We start from the raw sequence: 17,514 nt of genomic DNA, 5'->3' as shown, positions 1-17,514 counted from the left end.
CGGCGGGGGATGAGAAGATACGATCACTCACATTGCGCACGTCACCCGTTCGGCAAAGTCGATTACTGTGATGAGTTTGTGCGGAGGCGAAGATAATGAAGGAAAGATACCCGACGCATTCGTCGTCAAGAGTGCGAGTAAAGGAACCGGCCGAGTCGATTGTATTTTCGTTTATTGCTAGCGAAGTCTTGAGACTTGCTATAGACATGAAGATAGACTAGACGTCATCATATACCCAAAAGTCATGTTGAACAATGAATCTTTTCTAAATTACTTCTTTGCGACAACATCTGTGACATAACTACACTTGTTGATCCTGGAATTGTTGACGCGACGGTAGGTACCTTGGCATGTTGCGGCCCGTTACGATGATTCAAGGAAGATTAGTCCGCTAGATAGGTACCGGTACCTAACACGTCGGCGTGGACCGAACAATGCAAGTTGGCCGTGGAATAACACTAAGGTAACACGTGCACCCACACATCCACCACCTGTCTCCTTCGCGCGCATGCGCCACCTGTCTCCTTCGCCCATGAGTTCGCAGTCATGGAAATATCTTGGGACACGTTCACGCCATTTCTCGTGTGGCAATTCCTCATACCTCTGGTTTGTTTGCCATTCGCATTGTGCTCGCACATGGTGGTCATGTAGCTAACGCGTCGAAAGGCAGCAGGTTGGACGCAGACCATCCTCTACAGCATCTTCATTCGTGCCGGTGACCCCAAACCCCAGTCCGGCTCTGTACGCTTCGCAAATGACCGACGCAAGATCCTCCTTGTCATCTACGCCGCCTACTTTGCCTTCACCGTCTATGAAACCGACTGGAACCTCCAACGCTCCAGCAATGCATACAACACGCTCGGTGTGCCCATTGACGTGGACGAAGGTGGCATCAATTCGCGATTCAGACGTCTGACCATCAAGTACCATCCTGATAAAATTGGCCCAAACATCGACCCGGACCAGGCCAACGACTTCTACATCCAACTCAAGAACTCCAGAGATATCATCCTGGATCCGGTGAAGCGCTTTGCATACGATCGCTTTGGCCCGGGAATCATTGGACGATGTCCGCGGGAGACATGTATAACCGCAAAGGATTATTTGTGGCACGGACTTGGCGAGGTACTTTTAATCTACGTCGCTGTGTTCTTAGGGCTCATGATGACCAACGCTGCTGGTTTCATGAGGCAGGGTTCTTACTGGAGATACCTTGGTGTCCTCGCCGTGGCCACGTTCGAAGTAAGCGCGGTGATTCGCCCAGACTTTCCAACCTTCCTTTCCAAATATATCAACCCGTTTCTGGTCTCTACCAAGATCCGCCCACCGTATCTACCCTTTCAAGTCATTACGATTGTGAAGAAGACGTCGGTTTCGCTTGTGCAGTTCCTCGCCTTCCTTGCACCACTCTACCACGCAGACCCGGCTCGCCCGGTTTCGACGGCAGAGGACACGGTAGAGGCGCGCCACAAGCAACTTGACCGTCTCACTCACTTCGTGACGGAGGCGAACAAAGATGCAAGTAGGCTGTTGGAGATGGAGAGTATACCCTACCGGGACAATGAGAAGGCGAAGAGTGAGCTGAGGGAAGCATTGAAGAAGTACATGGTGAATAACGCGGTACATCAAGAGAAGGAGGTGAGGAATGCAATGGGCCAAAGTATGGCGAGGCGGCGAGCGGGCGTGCCACATGGGGCGCAGGGTACGAAATGAGTTGATAGCCATGGTACCTATAGTAGGACCCATCCGTCTGACTGGTGGCTGGCTGAGAGCACTGTCTGTTTATAACCTTCGCATCAAAACTCTTTGTCCGCGTCAAAATGCATCTCCATTTGGGTCTTCGAGTTCGATGAGTGCACAATCGGGGTTGCTCTGGGCCTTGTCCAACTTCCTCCTACAAACAGTGCGATATACCTCTCATCTGCATGCTGAACCGCTTTTACTAGTAATCTCGGCTCGTTTGAGCATCACGTTACTTATCTTGTGCCATCAAAACAGCCAGGATGTAGCAGTGGCAAGTCACATGATACTCAAACTACCCGAGCGCATGAGTTTACAACTTCTGGCCTCTTGGGCAAAAAAGCACATGGACTTGCAATACGTCATGGGCCTTGACATGTGACAGGGGCCCATCGGGCGCCTCCCCCAGACCGCCCGGGTGGAACGCGGCTTCAGCGCGGCTACCAAAGGAAGGCTGTCTGATGCTGCCTCGGCTCAGCCGCAACGTTGCGGCCAACGGTATTTTCTACCTTGCATTCTACCTTGCAGCCCACAATCTTTCTTTGCTACAAGGCCTCCTCTTTGCCATTGCCATTGCCATCAGATCAATCATGTCTTCCTTCTCGCGATCACTACGACCCTTTGCGCGCGCTGCTGCCGCCCCGTCCCGCCCGCTTTCACGCGCCGCCCCGCGTGTCGCCCCGCAGTAGGTGTGCACTTTTGCTATCCTAATCCTTGTTTCGTTGTTGAATCGATCCTACCAAAGAACCCTGTGACAATCGCATACACGACTAACACTGTTCTTCTTTTACAGGACTCGATGCCTCTCTGCAACGGCAAGACGGCCAGAAGCCGTTGACATTTCCGACGTACCCCCAACGCCCATCACGCACCTGTCCGAGACTGAGCAGCTGATGGGCGAGTCTGTGTCCAAGTTTGCCAACGATGTTGTTCTGCCCAAGGCACGAGAGATGGATGAAGCGGAGACGATGGATCCCGCTGTGGTCGAGCAGCTGTTCGAGCAGGGTCTCATGGGCATTGAGATCCCAGAGACCTACGGCGGCTCAGGCATGAACTTCACCTCGGCCATCATCGCCATTGAGGAGCTCGCTCGCGTTGACCCCAGTGTCAGCGTACTGTGCGATGTGCACAACACATTGGTCAACACAGCCATTATCAAGTATGGCTCCGAGCGCATAAAGAAGGAGTGGCTGCCCAAGCTTGCCACCAACACGGTGGGCTCCTTTTGCCTGTCTGAGCCGGTTTCGGGCTCGGATGCGTTTGCGCTTGCGACCAAGGCCACACGAACAGACAATGGCTACAAGATCAATGGTAGCAAGATGTGGATCACAAACAGCATGGAGGCGGGCTTCTTCATCGTCTTCGCCAACCTCGATCCCAGCAAAAAGTACAAGGGTATCACGGCCTTCATTGTGGAAAAGGGAACCAAGGGTTTCTCTATTGCGAAGAAGGAGAAGAAGCTTGGTATCAAGGCAAGTAGTACCTGTGTCATCAACTTCGATGATGTCGAGATCCCTAAAGAGAACTTGCTTGGCAACGAGTATGAGGGCTACAAGTACGCCATCGCGCTCTTGAACGAGGGACGGATTGGCATCGCCGCGCAAATGACTGGTTTGGCGCTTGGTGCATGGGAGAATGCTGCGGGGTAAGTGACGGCGGCGACTTTTGTAATTTTTGCAATGACTGATGGTTGGCAGCTACGCATGGAATGATCGCAAGCAGTTCGGCCAACTGGTAGGAGAGTTTCAGGGCATGCAGCATCAGTTAGCGCAAGCCTGGACGGAGATCCAGGCCGCTCGTGCCCTCGTGTACAACGCAGCTCGCAAGAAGGAGGCTGGAGAAGACTTCGTCATGGATGCAGCCATGGCCAAACTCTATTCTTCACAGGTCGCTGGCAGAGTATCGAGCTCGGCTGTGGAGTGGATGGGCGGTATGGGCTTTGTACGAGAGGGGCTTGCGGAAAAGTACTTTCGGGACAGCAAGATTGGTGCCATTTATGAGGGAACGAGCAACATCCAGTTGACAACGATTGCGAAGCTCCTGCAGAAGCAGTATACCAAGTAGAGAAATGGCAAGCTTTTCGTGCGACCACAGTCACCGTGAAGACTGGGTCTAGGATGATGGACCAAATGACGACTATCGAGTTGGCAGATTGGTCGAGGTGATGGCCCTAGGCGATGTCGGTACAACACGGAACGGTGGATCGCGATGGCGGCCTAGGTGATTACACGTGTCTGTCGAAAATAGCAAAGCAATACTAGGAGAGTCGTAGTACAGTGGTACACTGTATACAGCACCTGTTTATTTGGGAGAGGGGCCATGGATGTAAACATCGAGAACGACAGCTAGAGTACATGATGGATTCCTATTTTCTCAATCAATACCGTGCCTATAATTCATGATGAACTGGGCGCCATTCCAAGGTTCTCTCCTGATAACCCCCCTATGTATGGCAACCTCCCTGGAGTGGAAAAGCGAGGTCTGACGGTCTGACGGTCTGACGGTCTCAGGTTGAAAAGTTGGCTTCCTGGATCCTCCGTGTTAGCCTCGGACTTTGTCGCGGTTGGCCTCCCCACCGTCGCCAGGTCTCCAGCGGCTGGGCAGCATACCATCCATCATAGCCCACGTCTTCCCACAGGCGCAAGAAGGGTTGCGTGCGCAAGCAGGACCAGCGAGTGTGGGCACAGCGCATCTCACCCTGCACCTGCCCAACAACCTGATTGTGCTGTGGACTATTCTTGGGGCTTTACGCACACAACGTACCACGGCCATTTCCAACGCCTTATCATTGTGACGGCCCATCTTCCCACTTTGACTTCCCACGTAGCCGGACGCGCTTCTCTACCAGCCAGGCCACTGTGGGCCGATGCAGCCTACCAAACAGTCCCAGCCCTCTTTTATCTGCATCCTCCCTTTTCCCCCGCTGCAGCTTATCCTCATCCTTGTGCCAATTTGACCACTTTTCCCTCATCTATCCTTGCTCCTATTTTTTTTTAAAACAAAAATCCCACTGCTGCATTCGCCTGACAACGCGTCCCGCCCTTTCATTCAGCCCTGCGAAACAACGCAACCACTCTGTCGCGTGGCCTTCCCATGGGCCGCACTATACACTTCAGGCAGCCAGGCACGAACCCAACACGGACGTTTGCATAAACTTCCTCAATGTAGCGGCAGAGTCGCAGACGTTCGCCCACTATGGCTTCCCCACCAAATGGCTCGGACCAGGATCGCCGCCCTGCTGCGTGCACTCGTTCGCGCACTGGTCTGGAGAACATGCTTCCGACCAGCTTCGGAAAGAGGGACAGGTCGAAGTCGCGCACGCGACCTGGTCCCGCTCCGCATATGAGCCGGTCCATATCGTCGGCCATGACAGACAGCTTCGTGCTGGATCACCGGGGCTCATACCGTCCATCACTCAATGACAATGACAAACATGCTGCGAGCGCTTCGGATCCTCGGAAGACCGAAGAGGAAGAGGGCCTCATGCCGATTTCGAATTGGGCGCATCTCAATTTTCTCAAGAATCAGCGCAACACGCTCCGCAACGAACTCAAGGTCCAAGCTCTTGCAGGTGCTGAGGCCAAACGTTCTGTCAGTTCGCTTCGCAGACTTGCCTTCCGCATGGCCGTAAACATCTCGGTCAAGGAGAGGCAGATTGCAACCAGCGCAAAGAACTTGTCACAGAGTAGAACAGGGAATGATCTTCAAAGCAAAGAGGCCGAGACAAGGATGGAGAGCCTGAAGCGGGCTTTGCGTGTGGAAGAAAAAAGAAATGTCGAGGTTCTTGAGGCTTTGGAACGTGCTTCCATGTTGACCCTGCAATGCAAGTCGGCCGTACTGCATGTCTATGTATGCTGACAACCAGCCAGACTCGACCCCAAAGCCCAAATCACAGCATCGTCTGCAACGCAGTCTCCTGTCTCCACCTCCTTCTCCACCCACGCAACTGTCTGATTATTCAGAATCTTCCCTCGGCTCACCTAGAACTCCCACACGACCCACCACTTTTGATCGGAGCCTCACACCTGGCTTAGAGTCACCCACTGAAATTCGTACTTCAGACAGTCGCTTGATACAAGCAAAGCGGGATTGCGACCGTGCGTTGGCGGCATGTCGGAGCCGCATAACGGAGCTCCAGGAGGAGTGTGCACAGAGCAGAGAAATCAACGAATCTATCTTGGCATCTCGTGATGAACTTGAGCACGAGATCAAGGACCATCAGTCACGCATTGCGACTCTGGAGCGTTCAAGGGCTGCCATGGAGGCAACGCTTGTAGCTACAAAGCAACAATTGCTCTCAGTGAAAGAGACTGAAGATCGACTGACGCAAGATCTGAATAACAAAGCCCAAGAAATCCGCAATCTCGAGCACAGTGACAAAGATAAGCAGCAGACTATCGATATCCTGCGAGAAGAGAAGCTCGCCTTGGAAAAGATGCTTCAGATTCGTGCTTCAGAGTTTCAAGAGCTTGAACATCGTACATCCAGTTTGGATGCAGACACACGACTATTACAGAGTAAGCTTGAGTCTGCTGAGCGCCAGGAAGCTTCACTTCAGGATCGCTTCAACGAGAAAGAGCGTGCGCGGGAAGACTTGCAGAAGCGACTGGACCGAGGTACACGATACATCCAACTTCTCGAGCATAAAGTACGACATTTAGAGTCGGATGCTGTGGAGAACTCCAAGTTGAAGACGCAACTGCAGGAATCCAAAGAAGCCACCGACAACGCCAAGGCTGCTCTGGCCACACTTGCATCTGAAGTGGTAACCTTACGACGCAATCTCGAAACCGAAACGAATGCTCACAAGCAATTGAGTACTGAGGTGGAGACGAATCGTGCAACCATCTCACAGCTGAAGGACGAGCATGCTATCGCGCAAAGTACACTCGAGCAAGAGAGAGCCCTGCAAAGCGCACTTCGAACTGAGCTCGAATCGACGCGTTCTCTATACGAATTAGCTTGCAACAACTTACAAGCTGCCGAGACACGCGTCCAATCTTTGGAAAACCTGGATCACGACAACCGTGAAAAACTCGAGGCTCTGCGTGATGGCAAGACTTCTCTCGAGGCGGATCTAAGGGAAGCACGAGAGTCACTCTTGATCTTACAACAAGACAAAAAGGATGGTGAAGCTGAGCTAAGTCGAATGGAAAAATCGAGAGCAGAGCTACGTGACAGATTACAGACATTGGAAGGACAAGTTGTATCGCTTCAGCAGGAGCTTGAAGATGCGCACATTGCTGAAACAGCGATGAAGGAGGCACACGCGATGGACCTACAGAAGAACAGGACACAACTCACTGAGTTCGAGACCTCACTGCGTGTCTTGAAAGGGATGCTGGCTTCTGCCGACCAGGCCAAACTGGACTTGCAAGAGGAGGTACATCATATTCAATCTTCCAAGGAATCCACAGAACTTCAGTTGATTGACGCGCTCCAATCCAGGGAAAGTTATCGGTTGAGATGCGACAGTATCGAAGATCAGCTCAAGTCTATCGAAAGTGAACGCACTATGCTGGTGACGCGGGTATCCCAACTCGAGAATGACTTGGCCAACAGCTCTGTAGCTAAGAATGCTCTAGAAGAGCGCCTAGATGACGCATCGGCGCGTCGTAAGGAGCTTGAGTCTCTCGTCTCAGAGCTGCAATCGTCTCTCGAGGCTGCTCATGATGTGTCTTCCACACTTGAGGCAGCCTATTCCTCGGCGCAAAGGGATAGCGAATCTTCTAGGGCACAGGTTGCAAACCTCCATGAGCAACTGGATGAGATCAAATTGTCTCGAGAGGAGGCAGAAGCAAGATATCAAGCCTCGAACAACTCCAACAAACTTCTCGAGGATCAGCTTCTCGTCGCTAAATCAAAGCTGGCAGAAGTGGAGAGCGATTCAAACAGCATCCTCACTGAGCTGTCAGCTGTCCGAAATGAGCTGAGCCAGTACGAAAAGCAAAATGCGGTCTTGACTACAAGCCTCGAAGCGCTGCAGATGCAATCTAAGGATCAACAGGAAGAGCTGGCCGTCGCCAAATCGCGTTGGGAAGCTGCAGAGCAAAGGGCGGAGACTCTCCAACTGAAGCTATCGATGGCAGAGGAGGAGATTGACATGACACGTCGAGAGAAGCTCAAGACAGAGGGATATCTCGAAGAAGCAATTGAATCCAACAAGGACCTTGATAACAGTCTCCGTACTGCCAGACAGGAAAGGGCGAATGCTGAGGAACGTCTTACAGCTGCACTTGGCTTGAGTTTGCAGGCCACGTCTGAGCTTGCATCAACCCAATCGAAATTGTTCAACGCTGATTCAGAAAGAGCTCACCTAGTCTCCACGTTGAATGAGAAGGAAGTCGAACTCGAAGCTCTTCTCCAGTCCCGCGCAAAGATACAGAGCCAGCTGAACGAGTCTGTGGCCCGGGTGACAACGCTGGAAGAAGATCTACTGTCCACACGTACACAACTATTGGATATTGAGTCTGAGAATAGCTCTCATGTTGCCGAGCTTTCTGCAAACGAAGAGATGTTTGCCAGATTGCGAAAGCAGGAGACCGACCTGAAAAAGCAGTTGGCGCAAGCTGTAGCCCATAGTGCGAGTCTTGAAGAAGATGCTGCACATGCTCACAAGCGCGTCCTGGAGCTGGAACAGAGAACAGCAGAATACTTGGCTCAACTCTCATCGAGTAGTGCCGACACTGAAATCTTACGCGCCGCTTACGCTCAGTCTGAAAATCATCTAAAGACAGTAACAGTGGACAAGGATGATCTGGAAAAAAAATTGCGCGCTACAGCCATGCGACTCGACATTGCGGAAGTTGAAGGTCTCCGTAGTGCTACTGAATTGCTCGAAGCTGATCATGTCCTTAAGATACTTCGTGAATCCAACGCGAAGCTGGAACAGTCAGAACAACATCTATCTGCACGCCTAGCATCAGCCGAAAACGATCTTCACACTGTTCGCGAAACGAACTCCCGTCTGGAGTCTATTCTTGAGCGCGTAACAAAGGACATGGATCAGGCCGAAGCTACGGTCAAGGAGAGTAGTAGGCAGTTCGAAGAGTATCTCACAGAGTCCCAGACAAAACTAGCCGAGTCCCATGCAAAGCTAGACGCTGCGAGAAGCGCAAAGTTGAAATTGAGAGATCGTCTCTCTGAGAAGGCGATTGAGATGGAGGCGGTGACTGCCGAAAACCGGAGCTTACATAAACAGGTTGATGAACAGACAGTGGAGTTGGGCGATCTCAAAAAAGGAAAAGCCAAGCTAGAAGAGGCTTTGTCTCTCAAAGAGAGCTACATGAACGAGTTGCGATCTTCAAGCGACAAGAGGATACGATCTTTGAATGCTGCCTACAATGGGTTGAAAAAGGAGCACGAGGAGCGCGCACATCAAACACGGCCTACTGTTGCAAGGAACAGTACAAGCCGACTCGAAGCCGAATTGCGATCAAAAGACGCGGAAATCGAGAAGATGCAAACCTCGAAAGACTCGTACGCCGCTTTAAAACGAGAGGTCGAATCACTGCGAGAAGACAAGAAGGCGTTCCAGAGGCTTGTGGAACAACTCCAGGAGAAAGTTGAGCAGCTTCAAGTTTTAGAAGAATGGGTGGACCCTATTCACATCGGTAGTCCAAATAGCTCGCGTCACATCACCATCTTGGATGATACATTCTACTCGTTGCCATCGAGTCCTTCGACAGGGCATACGAAGAGTCCTCGACCTGAGAGCATCTTCTCTATGGGACACCAAGGAGATAGGCCACCAACACGCGCAAGCCAGCATTCTCACGACGAAGATCTCGACGGTTGGGCTCAAGAAGTCGAGCACGTACGTATGTTGAGAAATGAGACTGCAATACAGCTCCGCGACCTGAGAAGATCAAAACATGACCTCAAGAAAGATCTCAAGCACACAGAAGCTGAGCTCCACCGGCTAGAAAAGGAGCACAAGGAGTACGTATTCCTGCATCATACATGAAACCCATCCAATCAATAGTTACTAACACAACCCAGCAAACGCTATAGAAACCTTCTCAAAAAAGGTCACCGTCCTACAACACCATTCCGCTCACCAGCCCTACCATCGGAACCGTTCGACGACCACACCTCCCACGTTCCGCCAACAACACCAATCCGCCCGCGCACCTCCTCTGGCATTCCCATCACAGCCAAATCAGACTTCAGGCCCGGCCACAAATCCCGACACAGCACAATGGACATGCCACAAGACATGTTTGCATCATCGCCCGACTCTGAGCATAGACGTTGGCCCACGACGCTCAGAAATCCACACGCAACAAGTCAGCGCCCCGGCACGGGTCATAGCTTGAGACAGAGGCTTAGTCACCGGCAGACGACGAGTGTAGGAGAAGAGGAGCATGGAGGGAAAAGGAGGTGGAGTTCTGGTCTGAGGAGTTTGTTTAGGACGCAGGGGTGAGGTGTATGGGGGGTGGATTCAAGGGGGGGGGGGGGGTTTTCAAAGGGAGGGATTGTGTTCATTTGCATGTGATGTTTGCGATTACAGTGTTTGTCTGGTTGGCATTGTGTATCGCGGGATGTTTTGGAGGATAGAAGGGCGGTGGACTTGGGAGTGTTGTAACAGTATTGTTATCATGATGTTTAGATGATCAATGAAATGTGCGAGTATCAAATCCCCTTGTGGCGCAAGGATTTGTAAAATCAAGAATCCAAGTCTCACTTTGGCCAAAGGAAGTGGTCGTTGTCGTTGTCGTTGTCGTTGTCGTTGTCGTTGTCGTTGTCTCTAGCCTTTGTTCACAACACGCAGGGATCCTGACTCCTGAGATTTCAAGAGGAAAACCCCCTATCCCGAAATACAAAACATGACCCCCTATCCCCAATAGTCGCCCCTCCTTCGACCAAAATACTCAATCACCACACTCACACTCACTCCCCCTCCTAACCCTCCCCGCAAACCACTGCACACTCCTCCTCCTCCTCCTCCTCCTCCTCCTCCTCGCACTCCCCACCCCCTCCTCTCCCATCTCCCCCTTCCCCTTCCCCTCCCCCCCCCCCTCCCCCTCCCTACCCCACCACCCCGCAATAACACCCTCGCGGCAAATCGGCCCCCCATCCAGCCCCCTCTCCTCATCAACAAGGACAAATTCGTCGTCGACGAGCACAGTGTGCTTTTGTTCGGGCGGCGGGTTGTAGGCTGGGTGGGAGTGGCGGGTGGAGAGGGCGGAGGTGGTGCATGGGAGGTAGTCGGTTGGGGCGAGGATGTGGTGGAGGATGCTGGTTAGGAGGGAGGCAAGTTGAAGTTTGTGGGATTTTGGGCTGTGGGAGTTGTGTGTGTTTGGTTTGAAGAGGGTGTGTTGCATTGTGTTTTATTATATTTTTTTTTCTTTTTTTTTTCGTTTGGCTTGGTTTGGGGGCGTGGTGGGGTGTGGGATTTTTGTGGTGGGGGTGAGGGGGTTTTGTTGCCGGGCTGGTTGGGTGGGGTTGTGTGTGTTTGTGGGGGTAGGTTGGATGGGTAGGTGTGAAGGAATGGTGTTTGTGGTGAAGATGGTGTTGTTGTTTACCAACTAGGTATCGGTACCGGTATACCACAAAGCATCGACAATCCTGACATCTCCCTGTATCCGTGTGTTTGTGTGTGAGAGACAGTAAACACCACCAAGCCAACCCCCCAACTCCATGATATACCTACCGTGTTGCACACCCAACACCCAACACCCACAATACAACCACACCACACCATGAACTGACAATCACCCAACCCCCCCGTCTCAAAATAAACACAACCACAACCAAAAACCCCACGCCCTCACACGAGCCCCAAACACCCAGCACATGCACGCGCCGGTGGCGAGACCAAGTGGCGTGAGGAGAACAGGGAAGATCGGGCGACAAGATCGCACGCCTGCGCAAACGCAACCCAACCCAACCCAACGCAAACCCAACGCAACCCCAATCAATCTCCCAGACGTCCCAACCACAACCTCCTCGAAACAGAAGAACAAAAAAAAAAGGTTTGATGCATGCTGTGGCACGACATGTCCCATGTGCGCCAGGAAATGGACATCTAATGACATGTGCATACTACAGCACATTCTCACCGAGTAGCTATCCGGACGAAACATCCCACCCTCGCCTCAGGTGCTGGATTGATTTCCCCGGTGCGAAAGAGAATCGCATGGGCTGTGCAATCGATAGACCTAGAGAAGAGAGGAGTGGAATGGAAATAGGGCTCGTTATTTGTGGGGCGGGGGTTGGGGGTTGTGTGATTAGGGTGTGAGATTTGTGGCTGGGGCATGGGGGAGGGGGATATAGATGGATGGATGAGTGCCTGATGGGTGGGAAGGTTCCGAGGATTTGTTCCTAGGCATGTACAGGTATCGTAGATAAGGCTGTTGTTTCTTTGGTAATGCAGACTCGAACCTTTTTTTCCCATGTGGAGGCTAATCATCATCATCATCATCATCACAAGCACAACATCTATACATCTATTTTTCAATTCCTTCTCTCTCCAACTACTTCAACCCAACCCCCACAAAACAAACACCCTCGAATCGAAGCTTCCGTCATTCGACCCTGCCCACTGCACACCCCAGACCCAACAAACCCGTTTGAAAAAAAAACCCCCGCGCGCAATACAAAACCCACATTGTCCGCCCCTAATGTTGGCGCGGTGAGCTGATCCCAGCGCATGCGGCATGCTTTGTGTACGGTAACCATCAGACCATCAACGCCGTTTCATTTCATTACAAGTCGAAATAACAAGAAGGCCTCCCGGATTTGCATAAGAGTCGGGGATCATCATGAACGTCTGGGTTGAAAAAGTTCATAAGCCGGGGGAGGACGGTTGTCGGAGAAAGATCGACCAAGGGAGACTGAACGAGCGTTCTTCTATAATTTGTAGTGTGTGCATGTGTATGTGTAGATGCCAGCACCCAGTTTCGATGGATTGGTCGAGGAAGTGTGTTGCCAAGGCATTCATACCTCAAGCTGCTTGCTTGATCTTCAGATCCATGACGTACTGCATCAAACTGCAATCGTCGCATTTGACCAAGGCTTGGAGTGCCTTGACTCTGGTGCGTAGTAGTTGGTTCTCTTCGGCTAGGCTCTTCTTTTCTTTTTCTTGCTGCTTGATGTAGGCCGTCGCAGAGGCCAATATGACGGCCTTGCTGGGCTTTGATGGGGCGGGGAGGTCCTCAATGTCTGCGCCGTCACACGCCCGCGCATCTTGCTGCAGGGCGGGCACGACGCGTCGAAGAGAGTCGAGTTGGGTGTTCAAGGACTCGCGGTACTTGCGTTCGACTTGGTTGTGCGGTAGTCGGCGGCGAGATTTTGGCTTTTCCTCCTCATTGGTGTTTGGTGATTCCTTGGGAGGTGACTCGTCCGTCCCCTCGCTCTTCATACGCTGCTGGCCATGGACGACGGGCGAGGTGGTGTTGGCTTTGGCCTCAAAATAGCGGCCAGAGAAACCGTTGGAGGAGGCATCGCTTTCCGACCGCTTCCTAGGCCGTGGTTGGATTTCGACTACGCCCTCCTCGGCGGTGACCTCCCGAGGCTCCGTGAGAAGGTGGTTGAGGGCGGGCAGAGCGTCTTCGTTGGCGAACAAGAATGGGGCGCATCCTCCTCCACACGTCGAGGGATTGGGAGGTGGGCCATCCTGGTCGTGATTGGGACAGAGCGGCGACGTCCAGCAGGCGGACAGGATGTCGGGCTTGTTCTTGGTGCGCTTGGTGGTCTGGTTGGCTGGCGGTTGGGACCTGTCCAGACCTGCCTTGGAGGAGGTCGACACACCCCTTGGCCCGTTGGGAAAGCTGAGATCCTCGACCAAGCCCGAGGCGCCCAGGTTGGAGAATAGGGAATCCAGGGCGGGGTTGGGGATGGTGTTGGAGCGTTGCAGGGCCAGTCTTTGGGCTTGCGCCGGCGACATTTGCGACGAGGCTCGAGTCGGTCCGTTGGCCAAGGGCGGTTGAGAGTGAGGATTCGAGTATGGGGCGATGGTTGCGTTGGGCTCTGGAGAGGATTCGGTGGTGGAGGACTTGCCGCCGGCGGCCACGTTGTTGGCAAAGGGCTGCAGAACCTCGAGGTCGCTCAGGAAGTAGTCGTTTGAGGTGAAGAGGGAGTCGTCAAAGTAAGGGTCGACGGAGACGCCGTTGAGCAGAGAGTCAAAGTTGGTGATGTCTTCAGGCGAGGACCCCGATGTGTCGGTGGACACGGACTTTGGCATCTGAGAGGATCGAGGGGGGTGCAATGATTGTTGGTAGTCTGACCATTGGTCGTTCGGTATATTGATACTCTCAGCATTGAAGAATCCATCCCAATTGTGGTCCATGATGGGCGTCCAGGGGTGGGGGGGTTGTTGCACGAGAGAGCTCACGCGTTGATCAGGAGATACGCTGGCACGAGGTCGGTTTATTGGACGGAGCCAAGCCACTCACGTGAGACTATGGGGCGGCCGGACGCAGGAGACGGAGCCAGCTTGGTTACAGATATAAGTACTAAGGGCGTGGACGGTTTGTCTCGATTGTGAATGAGACGGGGCTTATGGCGTTCAGTTCCAGGCAGGAGGTGTTGGAAGGGGGGGGTCTGAGAAGAGGTTTCGCAGCAACGATGTCTTGTGATGGCAGATTGTAGTAGCTGCTTACGGGTATGAGTAAGTCAAGTCACAGGGGGGAGGGGAGAGAGATCCGAGAGCCGGGTGGAGAGAAGGAGGCAGTGTATGTAGGTATGGTATGGCGGCAGATGATGGTCTACTGTTGGGTTACCCTACTTGAGGGGTTCCCTGTGAGGTGGGTGTGTAGAGTACAGTATGTGGGTGTATGTGGGTGTGTTTGTGGGTGACAGATGTGTGGGTGGGTGTGTGTGTGTGTTTGTGTGTGTGCGTGTGAGAGTTCGGGTGTAGCCGGGCGATAGGCAGGTCCGGCAAGGAGTGTCTCTCCAGAGTGTGTAGGTTAGGTAAGCAGAGAATGGCTCGAGGGGGGCAATACACCTGTGTGCTCCCGCTCAAACGGCCATCTCGGAGAAATGGCGGTTGCACGACAAGACGGGTTTGTTCGAGTTTGCAGCTGTTGTTCTGGCTGGGCGCTGCCGATGGGCCCTTTGGAGGACAGAGAGAATCAGACCACCGGAAGCGTTGGTGGCGTGACATGTCCCAGCAACCTCGTCACCTTTCCACCTTGGGAACAAGGGGTCCACCCACCTTTCCGCTTCCGACAACACAGGGCCAGGCCAGCCATCGAGATGGAACTTGCTTCCTTCTCCCTCGACTCGACTCGGACAAGCAGGATGGTATAGGATAGGATAGGAGGGACTATGGGAGTAGAGTAGAGTAGAGTAGAGTAGAGTACTCCATGTATCCTCTACATGGGGCCCGCATCTTTCCATCAACGAGAGATGCATCAAGGGTGTCACCTTCCTAGTACTGTACCATGCATTGGCTCTTTATACATGTCGTGAGAATGGGATGAGACTGGATGGTGGTGATGATGATATAGTGGTAGTATGGGTGGTGTGTTGGCGTGTTGGTGTGTTGGTGTGTTGGTGCATGGACATGGACGGGGGAACGAGAAGCAAGTCCTCTGGTGGGGCCGAAGAAACGTTCCCGCTAGCGTCCCTTCGCTAACCATGCCGGTGCCTAGAGTACTAGTGATCTCGGCTAGTTTGAGGATCACGTTACTTGTCTTGTGCCATCAAAATGGCCAGGATGTAGCAGTGGCAAATCACATGATACTCAAACTACCCGAGCGCATGAGTAGTAGCTGCTGCTGCTGCTCTCTTCTACGCTAGTGCTTCACCAGAGCCTGTAAACACATACAGTCCACCGTACCTGGGTAACAGCCCTCACATTCTCATCATCCACCCAAACTACTCTCCTACAACGCCTCATTTCTTCGCTATCCAGCTCGCTACACAAACCCAAAACTTTGTCAAAAACGCTGCCAGGGTATCCCTTTGTCCGCACACAAATCAACAAAACCACAACAGCCCTTGTAGAAAGACCACTTCCCTGCACCCCACCCCCAACGAGGTCCTCGATTAGCCTCCAGCGCCCACCTCTTCTCACACGAGCAATCCACCTCGCCCACCCTCAAACCATCATAACAACCGGCAATCCAACCGTCCTCTCCCTCGGCTTCTTCTTCACCGCTCTCCTCCCCGGGATAATCGCCCGATGGCAAAGAGGACAAAACTCATTATACCGCGTGAACCACTCATCCAAGCACTGTGAATGAAACGCATGACTGCACTGCAATCCTCTTACTTGCGCCTCGGCCTCGAATTCCTCTAGACAGATTGCACTAGACGTTCCCATTAGTGAATTTCACCCTCTCTCAACCAAACACCAAACCTCCCAACCGGAAACCGAACCCCAACAATGCACAGCAAACCTCGACGACAAAGAAACAAAACATACCACAATGGATCCACTGCCGGCACCGACCCTGGATGCTTCTCCTTTTGCCCAGCCAGCCAGTCGCAGAAATGCTGTGCCTGAATACTATTTTCCAGTTCAGACTGCCGCGTCTGTCTCCGTTCTTGCCTCACCAGTACATCGTCTTCGCAAGGGAAACAGGGGAAAACACGCACCCGGCGTCGATGGCTAGATCGTCTCCACTTAGTCCCACTCCCACAGACAGAGATGGAATCATCCAAACCAGTCCATGACTTACAGTACAATCAGCCCGACGACAACAACGACCATGACGGAGGGAACGAGGATGGCAATGACCATTGTGCTGAACGGTAACCCGTGTCCCTCTCTCCCCTCGTCGTTATTCGCCATGATCATCCAATCGCACAATGGCAACGACCATGCGCTGATTTCTCTCCTCGATGGCTGTATATATGTATAAAAAGCACCGAGTCGTCGTGCCGCTGCGCCGGTAAACGTAGTAATCTCGCCTTCTCACCCCCCCGCCTTCCTCCCCACCAGCTTCAAACCCAACCCAACAAAAATCCAACCTCTTTCCCAACTCTTCACCTCGATCCCCCTCAACGTCGTAGATCCTCCTAGCCCTTCTTCCCAAACCCAGCGCGCGCACCCTGATTCCTGTCGTAGCGTACGGTTATCGCCTCGTCCAGCACCAAACCCAGTCCCAAACAGTACAACACCGTTGCCCACACATGCACAATCAAACACGCACAATATATCCCCAGACCTCGAATCAACAAGAGTAACAGCGCAACTCCAACCTCAAGTCCACGCACACCCCTCACCTTGATATCCCGCCCAGCCTAATCAACTGCACAAATCACATCCACCCAAGACCTCTTGGCCCAATGCAGCCCAGCACAGCCCCCACGGCTTGCACAGGTCCATCACATCCGCTTTGAGCTTTTGGTCGGCTGGAATCTGGTTTTCGGCGGGAGGAGGTGTGGGCTCGTGATGCGGGGGTGGCGCTGAGCGGGGGTGTGGAGATTGCGGGGGAGAGAGGGGCATGTCGCTTGGAAGTGACGACTAGTGGTACCGGTACCGAAAGGTAAGTAGCAACATCATGCCATACTCTAGCTACGCCTATGCAAGTCGAGTGTGTTGAAGAAGGATAAAGTGCGGGTAACAATTGGGATGCACAAAGAAAATAAAATTGGAATGCACATGAAAATATAAATTGGAATGCACATGAAAATATAAATTGGAATGCACATGAAAATATAAATTGGAATGCAAAAAAGTACTCATACATCACTGAAAATCTCATCCAAATCTATTCAACCCTACAAATCCTTCATCCCCCCAAATCCTTCATCCCCCCAAATCCTTCATCCCCCCAAATCCTTCATCCCCCCAAATCCTTCATCCCCCCAAATCCTTCA

General features: G+C 52.6%; 6 protein-coding genes across 6 annotated transcripts; 3 read left to right on the top strand and 3 right to left on the bottom strand.

The window, feature by feature from the left end:
* Window positions 1-546: 546 nt before the first annotated feature.
* Window positions 547-1,713, top strand: IAQ61_001111 (uncharacterized protein; the record flags this gene model as incomplete). The annotated part of the gene is made up of 2 exons (XM_003841108.1): window positions 547-606; window positions 667-1,713. The coding sequence occupies 2 exons, from the start codon at window positions 547-549 to the stop codon at window positions 1,711-1,713; spliced, it is 1,107 nt and encodes a 368-aa protein (XP_003841156.1).
* Window positions 1,714-2,330: 617 nt separating this feature from the next.
* Window positions 2,331-3,804, top strand: IAQ61_001110 (uncharacterized protein; the record flags this gene model as incomplete). The annotated part of the gene is made up of 3 exons (XM_003841109.2): window positions 2,331-2,425; window positions 2,534-3,385; window positions 3,438-3,804. 3 exons carry the CDS (start codon window positions 2,331-2,333, stop codon window positions 3,802-3,804), a joined length of 1,314 nt encoding a protein of 437 aa, XP_003841157.2.
* Window positions 3,805-4,113: 309 nt separating this feature from the next.
* Window positions 4,114-4,542, bottom strand: IAQ61_001109 (uncharacterized protein; the record flags this gene model as incomplete). The annotated part of the gene is made up of 3 exons (XM_066094980.1): window positions 4,114-4,267; window positions 4,350-4,456; window positions 4,504-4,542. 3 exons carry the CDS (start codon window positions 4,540-4,542, stop codon window positions 4,114-4,116), a joined length of 300 nt encoding a protein of 99 aa, XP_065955288.1.
* Window positions 4,543-4,935: 393 nt separating this feature from the next.
* IAQ61_001108 (uncharacterized protein) lies at window positions 4,936-10,165 on the top strand (the record flags this gene model as incomplete). Its single annotated transcript, XM_066094979.1, has 3 exons — window positions 4,936-5,563; window positions 5,610-9,681; window positions 9,742-10,165. The coding sequence occupies 3 exons, from the start codon at window positions 4,936-4,938 to the stop codon at window positions 10,163-10,165; spliced, it is 5,124 nt and encodes a 1,707-aa protein (XP_065955287.1).
* Window positions 10,166-12,688: 2,523 nt separating this feature from the next.
* Window positions 12,689-14,032, bottom strand: IAQ61_001107 (uncharacterized protein; the record flags this gene model as incomplete). Its single annotated transcript, XM_066094978.1, has 1 exon — window positions 12,689-14,032. The coding sequence occupies one exon, from the start codon at window positions 14,030-14,032 to the stop codon at window positions 12,689-12,691; it is 1,344 nt and encodes a 447-aa protein (XP_065955286.1).
* A 1,438-nt stretch (window positions 14,033-15,470) lies between these two features.
* IAQ61_001106 (uncharacterized protein) lies at window positions 15,471-17,125 on the bottom strand. Its single transcript, XM_066094977.1, has 2 exons — window positions 16,371-17,125; window positions 15,471-16,300 (listed from the first exon to the last, which is right to left on the bottom strand). Exons 1-2 carry the CDS (start codon window positions 16,487-16,489, stop codon window positions 16,012-16,014), a joined length of 408 nt encoding a protein of 135 aa, XP_065955285.1. The 5' UTR covers window positions 16,490-17,125; the 3' UTR covers window positions 15,471-16,011.
* Between the last annotated feature and the right edge of the window lie 389 nt (window positions 17,126-17,514).

Source organism: Plenodomus lingam (genome assembly GCF_022343315.1).
Source record: "Plenodomus lingam strain CAN1 chromosome Unknown contig_11, whole genome shotgun sequence".
NCBI classification, from domain to species: Eukaryota; Fungi; Ascomycota; class Dothideomycetes; order Pleosporales; family Leptosphaeriaceae; genus Plenodomus; species Plenodomus lingam.
Note: the sequence above shows the minus strand (reverse complement) of the source record. Positions and strands in the feature narration are given on the sequence as shown.

Coding starts and splice junctions, on each gene's coding strand:
- IAQ61_001106 (XM_066094977.1), bottom strand. CDS start 16,489: ATGATCATGGCGAATAACGACGAGGGGAGAGAGGGACACGGGTTACCG. Junction 16,301..16,370: donor GTCGTCGGGCTGATTGTACT/GTAAGTCATGGA, acceptor GAGACGATCTAG/CCATCGACGCCGGGTGCGTG.